Source organism: Cucumis melo, chromosome 8 (assembly GCF_025177605.1).
Source record: "Cucumis melo cultivar AY chromosome 8, USDA_Cmelo_AY_1.0, whole genome shotgun sequence".
Classification (NCBI taxonomy): domain Eukaryota; kingdom Viridiplantae; phylum Streptophyta; class Magnoliopsida; order Cucurbitales; family Cucurbitaceae; genus Cucumis; species Cucumis melo.
Genome location: NC_066864.1, coordinates 28,192,562 through 28,207,356, shown reverse-complemented (window position 1 = coordinate 28,207,356; position 14,795 = coordinate 28,192,562). Strand labels below are relative to the sequence as shown.

The window sequence follows — 14,795 nt, the reverse complement described above, 5'->3', positions numbered from 1 at the left end:
AAATCTAAAAACTAAGTTTAAAGAAATTAGAAAAGGAAATGCGACTTACTTGAGCAAAATTCACAATTCATTTACGTGGACCCAATAACGGACAAAGCTTCAATTTTGTTATAGGTACTAAGACATACCTTTCCAATCGTATAGCAATAATAAAGGTAAGAAATAGATTGTCTTATCAAATAAAATTCTTACAACAAATTTTACTTTCTATTTCACTTGTTCAATTGTTTAATCAAAATTTATCGCATTACATATTTTTCTTGATTGTTTTTTTAATATATGTATGTACATATTTTTATACTTGTGATTGCTGTGAGATGTATAATAATTACACTATGTTCATTTTTTTAATCCATATCAAAATATTGTTCTTGTGACTAAATGCACGTAGTTTAGAACATATATTTGTCTAAATTTATATTTAGATAACTATTTTACCTTGATTTCCTTATCTTATTTAAGACAAAATTTATTATTGTTTTTCTATTTTTGACAATTTCCCTATCACCTATTTCTTTGCTTTTTAATCAAATCAAACTATTTCCAAAATTCAAGAAAATTTTTTAAAAAAAAGGAAGGAAAAAAATACCATTCTTAAACTTCATATCTGATTTTTATAAATTATACTTTGATTTCTCATTTTCCATCTTTTCCAAGAGAACACTAGTATTCATATCTAAATTTCAAAGAGTTTTTAAAAAACTATTTGTTTTAGAATAATGAACTTGGGTTGGATTTTAAAAACACCCTAAAAAGTAGACAATGTTACTAAGAAAAACCCAAATTAAATTTCCAAAAACCAAATAGTCATCAATCAAACAAAATCTTATAGTTTCATTTTTGTCTTAAAATTTAACAAATGTTTCTTGAGAAAAATAAAACTAGAGTGAAAAAATGTAAGATGGCAGACATAAATTTCAAAAACTACAAATTAAAAAAAAAAAAAAAAAAAAAAACTAAGACCTTAAACTTTAGCATTTTCTCTCTAATTCTTAGTTGCCTTTTCAACTTTATTAAGTATTGATTTCCTGGCCAAATTTCAAAAGCAAGTTGTTAAAAATTTATTTTAAAAAGAAAAATTGTATAAAATACATCTTAGTCTTAATCACAGCAATATATTCAACAAAAAGGAAAATGGAGAACATAAATACTGACTCAGATTCTTCACAATCTAAACAAATCTATCAACCAAATGGAAAATAAGTTAAGAATAGAAGAGAAAGTGAATGTCATGCAAAAGGTACATGTTACACCACAATCAAAATATTTTCTTCAACATTAAGCTCAATTAACTATTATAAACAAGGTACAAGTTTCTTTTTTCTTCAAATTCTTTTGGCACTGAGTCAATTCATAATAGATTTAGGTGAACATAGATATGAAGAGGCAAATAGACTTTCTACACATTACTTACGATCACTTCCTCATTAAATCCACACCCAAATCCATTTAAGAGTTAATCCCTATTCAAAACAACTCGACATCAATGCTCAATCCGTCGTTTACTATCGCTTCGGAGGAAATATCTCCACGAGACCTGAGAATAACGCATGTGTGCATCAGGCAGCTTGAAATAAATTTGAATGTATAGACTATCCTACTAAATATTTCAATTTGGCACGCCTGGGAGAAATTTAACCGTGCTTCATCGAACCAAACTTTGCAGCAAAAGCAAGAAGCAATACCTTTGTCTCCAAGATTCTTGGAGGTGATGAGATTGAATTTTACGGCACTACTGAGTTCTCTTATCATTCATATCGTTTAACATCGAATTTTGCAAGGCCCGTTCTTGCATAGAAGGAAACGCGTATGCAATATTTCGGTCTACAACATCCTTTTTCTTCAAATCATCATCGATATCCGCATAATCCAAATTTTGCAACATATTAGGAAGTTTCATGTTACCATCCTTGGGAAACATCATGTCCATTTCCAAGTCAAATTTGTCCTTTGAGATGATGAAGCCCCTATTGGTTGAAGAAGCACTGTATTGTAGGCTGGCTTCTTCGTCTTCTGTCACCCATGCTCGAAAATCAATCATTGAAGGAGGGATCTTAGACCAGAAAACATCCTTCAGATTTCCAACAAGCCCTTTGGTAAAGGGGTTGACCTTCTTATCATAGCGATAACGAAAATTTTCATAAGTTGTCTGCAAAAAGATTAACGTTCAAAATGCAACCAAGAATAGTGCGTTATGTATGCAAATACTTTCAGAGTCATATTGAACAAAATAGAAAGCTTTTATCCATGACTAAAACCACATATTTATATTTGGTTTAGACACTTTCATGGATCACATATTCGGTAAGATAAATACAGGTGTTATATCTAAAAACATAAAGCTCTACCTGATTGGTACACATTAGATAGATGTGGAAAACTGTCAGCCCTCCGACAAACCAGACAGATACAAAGCAGTATACAACAAGGATAACTGACAAGATATCATTTGAGATGACACTCCATACGCTCCCAGTTTGTCGAACAATGGTAATCCACGAAAATGTGAAGACGTATATACACAAAATGGTAGATGTTGATATAAACATTATGAAAAATCGATAATTTCTCTGCAACAAAATGAAAATGAGAAATGGTTAATTTGTTGCAAGCAAACATATTTACTAGCACGTTCAAAGCTACTATTTGATGTGCTTTCACAAACAGTTGAAGAACTCCATGTTTAAGTAGCAGAAAGTAGTCAAGAGATATTGAAAAACGATATCAGAATCAAATGGCAAATAACTCAGCTTCAATCAGCAAGCCTTGTACAAAAGTGAACTGCTACCACAATCATTGCAAACAAACATGATATAAAATATTTAAAGAACAAGTCAAGTTCCAAGAAGAGTTCATTCACATAATGCTTGGTTAGTAGACGGTCGTTTATTCTTTTTATCATAAAAGGTTGAATCCCATACTTCAGGATGACTTACCAGCCCAATGCACTGACCTACCCACGGGCAGTGGTGATCAAACTTCTGAACGCAATTGTTGCAGATAGAGCAATGAGAAGCCCGTGGTGGACGATATAAAAGGCAAGTGTCACAAAACTTCACTTTCACCGAGTATCCGTTGATCGTTATATCCTTTATTCGGGGTATTTTCAGATTAGGCGTCTTGTGATTCACCCACTCCATAGAAGGGGTGGTCATGTCTATTTCTTCTGAGTCAGGTGGTATCGAGTTTCTTGGAATGATCCCGGGATCTCTACCAGAAGTCAAGAAGAGAAAAATAAAATCCTGCACAAAACAACTTACTGATCAGGTTTGGTCCATCAGTTGTTGAAGAGCTTAAATTAGACAAGAAAAAGTCAGCCTTTCACAAACCAAAACTGTAAGAACCATTCCTCCAATCAATGCAGGAAAGTGAAAAGGTTGATTAGCACTACGGATTGCCACTAGCATTCGTATGCAGAATGTTATTGCAGGACCACCGATTAAAAATGATGTTAAAAAGAGCGATGCACCGTCTTGACCAAAAACTAACCTCCCACCACACAAGAATTTCTAGCAGACAAAAGAGTATGCATCAGTACCAGAATCAGCACCGCCTTAAACAGCAAAAACTTATAAGATACTGGAATGAAGGATCCTTTCTATTCTCTAACAACCATACATTTACAATAATAACTTCTTCTGTGAACATTGAAAACTACCAAATTTAATAAATATTTAACAGAATCTTCATAAAGGATTTGCACTGAAAAATGGCTGCATTAGATTCTAAAGGAAAAGGAAAAACAGCACAAATTAAATGGGTGAAAAATAGATGCAGAGACAATTACTGCATATATGATATAGTATCTCACACAATTATAGTAAATAGATTATTTAGTATAAAATGGTTCAAACAGCAAAATCCATAGAATTGAGGATATCACATGATTACCAAGGGAGGCCCTTACAACAGACATCTTGGATTCAAAAACTAAAAAGATCAAGTAGCTTTTAAAAGAATTAAGGAACAAATGAAAAGGGTAGAAAGATAATGAATGCCTCTATTACCCTGAGCAAGGTAAATTACAGAGAACAAATTTTATAAATTAAAAAAAAGTTCAAACAATTGAATTCAATGAATTAAGGATAAATCACGATCATCATTCATCAAGAAAAATTTATAATAGATATACATAATAAAACCCAACGGCTTCATTAAATTCAGAAACTTGAAGGGCAACTCCTAACAACAAATTAAGAACAAAAAAATGAAAGAGAGATAATGGATGCAGCGATTACCTCACCATGTAACTAACTAGAGGGAATAAGATGATAACTACATCAAAAGATAAAGAAAAAGAAAAAGTTCGTCAAAGGGGATCCTTATAACAGGTATGCACTAATGATTAAAACCCAATGGCTGCATATGATTCAAAAACTAAAAGGGAAAATAATCTCACCCAGGTAGCTAACTACTAAGAAAAGTGCAAAAGATTTGAACAGTGATTAAGGGAGATCGAAATAACGCCATAGATTAAACCCAATGGGCTGCATTGGATTCAAAAACAAAATAACTAATAACATATTAACAAAGAAAGCAGAGAAGAGAGAAATTTACGTTGTTTCCTTTCCAGACATGGTAGAGCCTCCTTTGAGGTGGTTTATGAGAAGGAATATGAATGGCATTAGAGGGAGAACCATCCCAACCCGGTTCTTCGTTCATAATTTCTAAAAGAAATTTCTTTTGTCTGATGGAAAACACAAAATCTTAGGGTGTTCGTGATAGTGATTCACAGATACCCACATTAAACAAACAAAAAAAAACTCCCCTTTCAATTTCCCTCTTCAAATCTGTGAAAGAACGACATGGGTTTTCAATTTCAAACAATAATAGTTCAAAATCAATCAACCCCAGAAAAATATAATTTCAAACCCTTACAATATAAAAAACAAAAACAAAAACGCCCCCTTCTCGTGTCGTCTCCCTCCCTCCCTAGCTCTGAATTCTTTTTCCTTCCCTTTTCTCTCTCTCTAACCAACTCAGTGGCTGAGACTCTCTAACAATTTCCCTAGTTATTGCGAGGTTTCCGCCGCGAAACCTCTCGTGACAGGGAAAAAAAGAAAGGAAGAGAGAGAGAGAGAAGGGAAGAGAGAGAGAGAGAGAGAAGGGAAGAGAAGGAGAAAGAGAGAGGTGTAGAATGGTTTTGCAAAGGCCAAAGAAGCTTAGGGCAAATTCGTTTTGATGCTTCGCCGTGAAGCGCTTTTCCGTTGGGATGTCGTTGGATCTTGCTGCATTTGCATTACCCGCCAAAACCATTTCTGCTATATTATATATGTTTTTAAGTTACAACTTTATGTATTTCTTTTTTCTTTTTCTTTTTTTTTTTTCTTTTAATATTGCAAAAAATTGGTTATAATTTATAACCTCTCTGAAAAACGAATATGTAAGTTATATTCACCAATTAAATATGGAAACCTTTTAGTGCTATGGTGTGACTAGTCACAAAAGATGAATTTCGGAATTGTGTTAATGAAATGAATATGAATATTGCTTGATGCTAAATTATTTTTCCATGGAATACTTATTCGATGAATTATTTTTTGAATTGTTACATTTGAAAGTTAAGTTATATGTCCTTTTCGAAACAATTGAAGGAAGGAGAATTAGAATCGCACCTCTTTTGTTGAGTTATACCACACATTTTTTTAGTTCAACAATACATGAATTGAAAATTTAAACCTATAACTTTTATTTACTTTGTTGGTTGTATTTGGGTTATAGTCGCATAACTTTTTTAGTTCAATAATATAACGCAAACCTTTACAAATATGTGTGTTTTCTTAGATACTTTTTGTTTGTGTTAAAAGGCGAATTTTTTTTTAATATGTATTTTTAAAAAAATAATGTAAAAAAATGGTAGAAGGCAAACTATTGACAAGAATAAAATAATTTTGTGGAAGTCATGTACACGACTTTGCTTGGAAGTTGGGGTCTACGCTTTCTTCATTTTCAATTTAAAGATATTCAATATATATATATATATATTTATTTATTTATTTAATATTTAATATGTGGGCCCCACAAGTTATTTATTTTTAAATTTAAAGATATTAAATATATTTTAATATTTTATATATATATATATATATATATATAATATTTGTGCAGTGATTGAGGCGAGGAGGAAACCGAAAAGAGATTGGGCGGAGGACGGCGGCGAGCGACGGGGGTAGGAAAATAGAGAACTCTTGAAGTCGACCGTTCTTGAAGAAGATACAAACTTTCTTCTAAGACTTCAACTTCAAGAATATCACGTGCGTAAGCATATAACCGTGAGAGAATCAGAGAATCAAATATTATAGATCGAACTATATCGTACCGTGAGGTCTTCTGCATTTTGAGAAAATTCTCTCTAGACATTTTGGAGTAAAAATTTACAATCCTTATAAAGAAGAAAACTTCTCTATTTATAGACCTCTCCTAATGGGCTTATATGATCTTGGGCCTAGTTGGTCCATGAACCAAACCCATGGACTTAACCATATGGATTTGGGACACATTTAACCTTTGGTTTAAATTAAGTTTATGTCAAAGTAAATAATATTTAATTAAACCAAAATAATTAACTTGACCCAACGGTCCTAATAAAACTAAAACATGTGGCATTGGTTCCAAAAAATTTTATTCAACAAGTACATATTCATTCTTTTTCATTGTAAATATTTGGTTTATTCTTTCTTTCCCATATAAATTTCATTTATTTTCATTTCTTATTGTCATTGTTATATGGCTTTTTTACATGTATTTTTTTTATTTCCTATATTTTTATGTTGCTTGAGTTTTATACAAATGTATATATGTTTTTTTTTTCATTTTTTATTTTTTTATTCTACAAATTCTATAGGTTTTTAAAAATATATCATGATTTATTTTTTGTGTTGATAAAACATATTGAAAAATGAAAATATACATATCATATATTATTCGGTATAGAAAATGATATATTGTAAAACTGTTATATGCTATTAATTACTTATTTGGTTTAGTTATTAATTTTAAATATATACCATGTTTATATCAAATATAATTATAACATTTATAGATTTTTAGTAAGTTACATAATAGCAACATATATATTTTACGTACTTTCTCATAACGCATGTATATTTAATTATTTCGCTTATATATACCTCATATTATATGATAAATAACTATAATAATGTTCTATATAAAACCTGATATATTCTTAAGATCTAATTAATCCAATTATATAATATACTTGGTAATAAAATTAGTTGTTAATGATTATAATATATTCGTTTTATATACTGTATATATCGCATTTTTGTATGCTAACGTATATTGAATGTATAATTTTAGATTGACATTCAAGGAATAATATAAAAATATAATGTGTTAATTTAGAAACAAAACTTTAAATATAAGAATAACATTGTCCCATGAATATAATATATTCAACTGCAATTCTACGAAAATTATGAACAATATAAATGATTGATTTAGAAACTAGTTTTTATAAACTATTGGGCAACTCTTGAAATGCCATCTATTTATGAACTAAAATATTTTGTACACTATAACTAATATAATTATCTGAATCGTTGAAAAAATCATCATCATGTATTGAAACTTTGATCATACCTGATAAGAATATCTCTCTCTATATATAATCTACGTTTATAATATGCCTGGTATATAATAAACAAACATGTAAACCGACCTCAAGTTTATATATAGTGTAAGATTATAAAATGATAAAAAATATATGAATAACAATGAAAATAGGATGTAATATAATCTTTATGAATTGAAATACATCCCTTCCAAAATCAATGAAAATTATCATTTACTAAAATTCATAATAACAATCATTTCAAAAATAGATATTGAAAATTGAGCAAAATATTGAACATGAAAAAAATTATAAACTCATCGAGGAGATGAACAACAAAATAAGTAGGTTCTGACCGAAAGAAGAAAAAATAAGAAAATAAAATGAAAACAAGAAATGGACTCTATAACTGGGTGGGAAGAGATCGTAGATATATTCGTTAATTAAATTCAATTAACACCTTTTCTAATTTTATGGCATATATACCATAATTAGTTAAAGATCAATAATAAATACCAAAACATTTCTAATAAATAAATACATAGGTTCTTTTTAAAAATATAACAAAATGACAAAATATTTACAAGAACAATTTCAAAAACGAAAAAAATCCCAAAACCCCATGATGGAAAATACCAAAAATGTCCCGTCACTATTGTTTAGATTTGGGCTTAAATCTAAACGATCTTTTTTTTTCAAAATTTGATACACAATCGTTTAGATTTAGCTAAATGATTTTTTTAATTCTTTTGATACATGGTCATTTAAATTTGTCCACACGATGATTTATTTTTTTTACACAATTATTTACTTTTTTTTAGACAATTGTTTACATTTGCCTACTTCAAGATTTTTTTCAAGATTCTTTATACACGATCTTATACGATCGTTTATATGTGGTTACTCAAATCTAAAGACAAAAAAAAAAAAAAAAAAAGAGAAGAAAAATTCTTATACACAAGATATTTTATATTTTGCTATTTTCTGTGTATAGTTGTTTAAATTTGATTACCCAAATTTAAACGATGTAAAAAAGAAAAAGAAGAAAAGAAAAAAGACGTAGAAAGAAATCGTAACGAAAAAAATACGCAAAGAAAGACGAAAAAAAATCGCAGCATTGAGAAAAAGAAAGACAAATAAACAAATCTAAAATATTTAAAAAATGACCAACTTCATGCAAATGGTATTTAACTATATTTATAAAAATTACCCTAAATACAATAAATTTTGTATAAATCTTCCATTTTTAATTAATGAAAGTCAAAGTCATCCTAATCGAAAATTTAAGACAGTACTTGGATCAACTCATTCCTCTCAATTTTCAAATACATCAAATACATTTACCCGTGATTTTAAACCTCATTCTTACATGAATGGACCCTACACAATAGACGAAGCATTTTAAGATTTGAGCATTCATTTAATACTCCATCCCATCACACCAAATCAAATTGGTAAGCTAAAATAAATTCAAACCAAAAGATAGGCCAGTCAAATATCACATCAGTATAATTTTAAAATCTACACAATTGAACTGAAATTCTTCATAAGATCCACATATTGCTTTGTAAGGACGATCAGTTCTCATCCTCGTAGTTAGATACAACTTGGAAACTGTATATTCAATCCTTGAATCTTCTAACCTGCACAATTTATCCAACCCAAAACCATTACCAATACAAATATTTTTATCACAACACTTCTAGAGCAGTTTCCTTTCAGCTATTCATCAGGATGGCCAAGATATTCAAGTGGGGATTCTAGCACATTTTGTAAACATTTCAAATCCTCCAGAGATTTAAAATCACATCAAACTCATTTATAGAAGGGCATAGAAACATATCATCCAGTAAGATTGTGATGACCTAAAAGCCTAAAACTCATACCAAGTTGTGAGCCACAGTGATGGGTTAAATAAAAGGACGGAGAATCAGCCGAGCATTAAGGATGAAGAGATTAAAAAAAAAAAAAAAATAGCATCAGTTGCTGATAATGAATAGAAACCCTGTCATTTTCTTCCCACATCCAAGAAGAGCATCCATGGCAAGTGCTAATAAGCATATCATCTAACGCACATGGAGAAGAAGATGCCGCTAGATCATAGACAGAACTAATATCTAGCTAAACCAACAGGCAAAAGACCAGAAGCTACATCATTAAATATGTATTTTACAGCTTACAACAAAAGAGGAAAATTTGGACATTCGTGAGAACTTGGTCAATACTGCTGCGGAGACAACACAACAAACCGAATGCCCAGAGTTGTTACATGTTCTGAAGTGTCCCTGTCATTTCTTGACTTCATCTGGGCATCAAAGATGACAATAAGGCATGGTGATGAAAACAAAACAAACATGATTATCCATTTTATACACTGAATATAGCTGCTATATTCAACTACTTTAAATGTTCACTTCACACCACCACCACCACCTTTTTCTAATAATTCGGGGTCACGAACCCCACTCTTTCCCTACATTTTGCTCATGGCCCCCCAACCTACGAATCCTGGAAAGACTTCACCCAACAAAGACAAACTTAGGACCCAAACCTAGAAGAACCTTGAAGGGTCTAAACATCCAAGCAGTCACTACCAGGGTTGCCCTGAGTTGACCCCACAATTTAAAAATATGAAACTTATTCAATCCAAGCCAGATTAAATCCATAACACCGTATACTGCCAGAATGTGGAATGAGATTGATGCAAGCAAACTATTACACTGAGCTAAGATATCATTCCAGAACCCAAATACTACAAATCCTCTACAACATGCAAGTTTGCCCAAGCTAACTCAAAAACACCAACTAAAATACAGCTTTAGTTCCCTCTATTTAAAATGCCCGAAGAAATCTGTACCACTGTTTTACCTACAATCTAAAAGATCAAGATCAGAGTCATTAACATCAGATAAATATATTCTTAAGAGTGTAAGCTATCAAGCAGCCTCTTTTTTTTTTCTCTCCTCCTTTCTAACATTTGCACTAAGAACAAAGCAACATGAAACAGGCAAGAAATCAGTCTGCACCTCCACACACAAGTAGCAAAAAAGATGTTGAGATCTCTAACCTTATTTCGAAGAGCACAAATCAGGAGATTCATCCCTACTTAAATACACTGTTTCACAAAGCACTAACAAAAATAGCCTCTACATTTTAAAGACCCACATAGGCAATTGATCTTCCTTCCATCAGCGCTTTCAGGTGGGATTATTCCATAATCATACGTCAACTCCATCATGGGAGGTATATGCCTGATTGCATGAAAGGCAATATGGACATCATGCTCGCCTTTATTTTCACGTATAATTGGCTTCCAGTATACATTTGGACAGCAACTATGGTTCATAAAACGAGCAACATTGCCAGCATTTTTTGCACTAATTACTAAGGGAAATGGGAGTCTTGGAGGCCCATCAGAATCACCAGACATAACTTCAAGGTTTGGATAAGAACGTGTGGCATCAAAGATATAACCATCTTCATTGTCCCGCACAGAGTCCTTAGCCTTTGAACTATCAATGACTTCTCCTGCATATTGGCAGATAAAAGCTCCAGCACGAATGGGATCCCAAGACCTTAGCCCCCAGCCTTTACCTTTAGTTCTGAATACCTCCAGCCGAAATTTAAGTCCTCCTTGGGCCACACGATTCCTGCAATTGGGAGGGCATTGACATGAGGCTCCACATTCATATATCGTAGACTGTTGACTTGCAAGAACCCCATTTGAACTATAGGGGAGATATCCACCATTTTTCTGCATGCAAAGGCAATTGATATTGCCTGGAAGGCATCCACCAACACAGTTACAGCCAGCTGAAGGTTCCATCGAGTATACTGGTTTTAAATATTTGAGACCAGCATAGTATGTGAAATATGCAGGGCCCTTCTCGTCATCAACATCATTAACAAGTGAGACAGGTAGACTTTCTGCACCAGAAGCCAGATCTGGTATTATGACCCCAATTCGAGATACATTTCCATCCTTCCATTGTTGGACTAATTTCCAATTCAAAAATGCTTCCCGCTGTCCAGGTAATCGCACCAATTTGTATTTAAATACATTACAGCCAGATTTTCCTTTCTCTACCCAAGACTCTTGGATTTTATAAAGACCATCATAAACATAGATCTTCCCTGTTGGGTTACTAAAATCTCTCACCCCTCGAATAACTCTGACATCATTTCCACGATGCAAGCTCTTCTCTAGAGCAAGATTACCCCTTTCAAGCTTTTGATCTATTGACTCCTTATCCTTCCTGTTCACTCCACCCTGGCCACTGTAGATTAACACATCTGTATCATTTGTATCATCCTCATACCCACCAGACGAGACAATGCTAACCGCAACCGGTTCTTCATCTTGACTGACCTTTAAACCCATGTAGTCAATCCCAGCCATGGATGGAGCATGCAACCCAACCAGGCACAATTCCATCCTGAAAAAGAAGATATCACCAATTTCCACACCAGGAACAGTTCCAATCCTTTTATTGATATTTGTTCGAATCCCTTTGGTCATCAGAAATGCACCTGTTTTAAGATCTGGACGCCTTATACTTCCAGGCATCGGTTCCTTAGACTCTTCAACTTGTGAAATCTTTCGCCTCAACAGGTCAAATACCATGAGCACGCATGAAACTGCTTCAATGGTACCATGTGCTTGTCGGTTTGAATCTAACACTGAAAGGTTGTATGTTGAAACCATTTCATTTAGCATTGCATCAATATCAACATCTGATGTAAAATTAATGTCCTGACCATTCCTTGTCTTCTTCTTTGCCTTGTTCTTCCGACCCACTTTACTTGAATCTTCCCCATCATTTACACCCATGCCATAATACTGAGAATTATCATTTTGACCATCACTGTAGCCATCTTGTAACTGGGCACGACTTCTAGTATTTTTTCTAGAGCCAGTATTTTGTGTTGAAGTACCCTCAGTTGGTGTCCTGAACGAAGATATTGGAACTGCAGTTGATATAGGACTATTGAGGCCAAAAGATGCAGTAGTATTTGTTACTCCACCTGGTGTCTGTTGATTTTGTTCAGCTGGTGAAAAAAAGAAGGGATAGAATGGAGCAACCCCAGGTGGAAAAGGACCAGAAGGACCAGCACACACAAATGGGGCAGCACCTTGGGGAGTTGAAAAAGATGACACGTTTTGTGCTGATGGGAATACTGGAACTAGTTGGCGCAATGGTTTTACATTCAATACCTTAGATTTGTCTAATGACCCAGCAACAGGAATGGAATCCTGATCCAATTGTTGCTCCATAGAATCTCTCTCACGCTACAGAAATAAAATTTTACAAACGGATGCTTGCACAGTAAAACCCTCTGCACATCATTTCCAAAACTACAAACTAAAAGGAACAACTCCGGATAAAACTCTTTCTCGCTATCATTCTCCAAAAATACCCTTCCAGTAGTTGATGTACGAAATTATATAGCTTGAAGTCTGAAGAACACAATAAAACAATTACTATGATGCAAAGAAGACAGGGTGAGGGAGAGCACAGAGCCATTCGAGTAGTTAAAAAAAAAAAAAAAAGGACTAGTCACCAATAGTATAGCCGATTTATTTACCTACCAATGCAAGATAACAAATATAGAAGAAACCAAGTTTGAAGAAATGATCTCAATTCTCCAATGAGTGTAGATCAACTATAATGTGAAAAATCTTCCCCACAACATGCAAGTGAAAATCAGTGTTTTTAGGTTGACTTGATTCTGTCTAATCATTTAAGAAGAGCTTCCAAATCCCTCTTTGCAGCTTTCAACTTAGAAAACAAGGTCAAATCTTTAGATAAAACGAAACTAGAAAATTTCTCTTACCAAAAACTTCTGTAATTAAAATTATTCTTCAACCCCAAATGGTTAGAGTCATTTCGAAACCCCTTTACACCAGGATTTCCTCGTATATTTAATTCAACAACAAACAAGAAGAAAAACAAAGCGAAATTGAGAACCTTTTAGCTACTTAGGACTGACAAACAAAAGAAGAAAAGAAGAAGCATCTCAACTTCCTTCAATTACCTCAATTTATTCCTCAAACAAGCAAGTAGCAACCGAAAAACAGAATCCCAGAAAAGAAAACAATCAAACGATCTAGAAAGCCAGAAATGAAAAATGAAAGAAGAAGAGAGGGAAAACCCTACATTTGAAACAGGGAAAGCATTGAAATGCTGTCAGATCAAAGCCAAAAAAACGGGGAAGAAATCACAGATCAAAGAAAAAGAAGAAGAAATGAAAATCTAAAAGGCATACGTCGAAAGAAATCTGAGAAAATTCTTACCTAATTCTCGGCGAGTTTTACCCTCTGAAATCTCCCAAAACCCTCCGTTTGAACATGCGGGAGTTTCTCTGTTTGTCCTTTGGGGAAGTTTTTGAGCTTTGAGTGTCTTTTTTTTTTTCTTTCTATCAAAAAAGAGGCAATAACACTTTCGCTGATTGTTTTAATTCTTTTGGTGATTGCTCACCAGCCGTTCGATCGTTTAATGTTGAGAGATCATCTATCGGTTGATAGTTGTTACGGAAGCATATTTGGAGTTACTCTAGCGGGGCCCAGCCCCACTTAAACGACAAAAAGAATTAGTGAGATGTATGACGTGTCGTGATCTTGTAAGATCCGAAATGTGAGATTGACCGTACGTGATTGACACCTTGGTTCAGGGATCTAACTTGTAATCGGGCCGACACTGTTCGGCCCATTAAGTCCTACTCACGTGTACCATTGTATTCGTGGTCAAACCAACTCTACCGTGCATAAATTTCTAATCTAGGCGCTTTTAATTGGTATGGCCTAAATAAGAGTACCTTGTTCCAAGATAGACTTAAAAGTAATTAAATTTGGTGAAATGTTCTAATAGGCTTCTATTTTAGAGTCTAATTTGTAACATTCCAAAACTTTTAGGAACTTATTATGGTTGTTACATTAAATGGAATTGGAAGTTATGAAATTTATTTGGTGTTGGATTAATTAAAATTAGAAGTTAATGAATTTATTTGGTTTAATGTGTTAGGATTAATTAAATATATATACATGGGTATGTATATTTAATTAAAAATTTTATAATTTAATAGAAATTGTTATCGATGACACAAAAGTCTAGTATGTCAAGCTGTTCGAGAGCTTGAACTTTTGAGGACGAAAGTTTCTTAAAAGAGAGAAAATTGTAACGCCCAAAAAATTAAGATAATTTCATAATTAATTATCTTCATT

General features: G+C 32.9%; 2 protein-coding genes across 5 annotated transcripts; both read right to left on the bottom strand.

Moving 5' to 3' along the window:
- Positions 1-1,229: 1,229 nt before the first annotated feature.
- Positions 1,230-5,306, bottom strand: LOC103502894 (probable protein S-acyltransferase 1). Of its 2 annotated transcripts, XM_008467015.3 has the most exons (6): positions 4,558-5,302; positions 3,330-3,509; positions 2,937-3,242; positions 2,349-2,570; positions 1,686-2,149; positions 1,230-1,537 (listed from the first exon to the last, which is right to left on the bottom strand). In XM_008467015.3, the coding sequence occupies exons 1-5, from the start codon at positions 4,660-4,662 to the stop codon at positions 1,733-1,735; spliced, it is 1,230 nt and encodes a 409-aa protein (XP_008465237.2). In that variant the 5' UTR covers positions 4,663-5,302; the 3' UTR covers positions 1,230-1,537; positions 1,686-1,732. The 2 variants fall into 2 exon arrangements, with proteins under 2 accessions (XP_008465237.2, XP_050944171.1); XM_051088214.1 differs by lacking the exon at positions 3,330-3,509 and having other exon boundaries at positions 4,558-5,306.
- A 3,703-nt stretch (positions 5,307-9,009) lies between these two features.
- Positions 9,010-14,057, bottom strand: LOC103502895 (histone-lysine N-methyltransferase, H3 lysine-9 specific SUVH1-like). 3 transcript variants are annotated; one of them, XR_540675.3, is made up of 3 exons: positions 13,869-14,031; positions 10,641-13,031; positions 9,010-9,216 (listed from the first exon to the last, which is right to left on the bottom strand). XR_540675.3 is itself a non-coding variant. In XM_008467016.3 (2 exons), exon 2 carries the CDS (start codon positions 12,846-12,848, stop codon positions 10,704-10,706), a length of 2,145 nt encoding a protein of 714 aa, XP_008465238.2. In that variant the 5' UTR covers positions 12,849-13,031; positions 13,869-14,031; the 3' UTR covers positions 9,539-10,703. The 3 variants fall into 3 exon arrangements, 1 of the variants encoding a protein (XP_008465238.2); XR_540674.3 differs by lacking the exon at positions 9,010-9,216 and adding an exon at positions 9,539-9,878 and having other exon boundaries at positions 13,869-14,057; XM_008467016.3 differs by lacking the exon at positions 9,010-9,216 and having other exon boundaries at positions 9,539-13,031.
- Positions 14,058-14,795: the final 738 nt, after the last annotated feature.

Coding starts and splice junctions, on each gene's coding strand:
- LOC103502894 (XM_008467015.3), bottom strand. CDS start 4,662: ATGAACGAAGAACCGGGTTGGGATGGTTCTCCCTCTAATGCCATTCAT. Junction 3,510..4,557: donor ATGTCTGGAAAGGAAACAAC/GTAAATTTCTCT, acceptor TTTGTCTGCTAG/AAATTCTTGTGTGGTGGGAG. Junction 2,150..2,348: donor ATCTAATGTGTACCAATCAG/GTAGAGCTTTAT, acceptor ATCTTTTTGCAG/ACAACTTATGAAAATTTTCG.
- LOC103502895 (XM_008467016.3), bottom strand. CDS start 12,848: ATGGAGCAACAATTGGATCAGGATTCCATTCCTGTTGCTGGGTCATTA.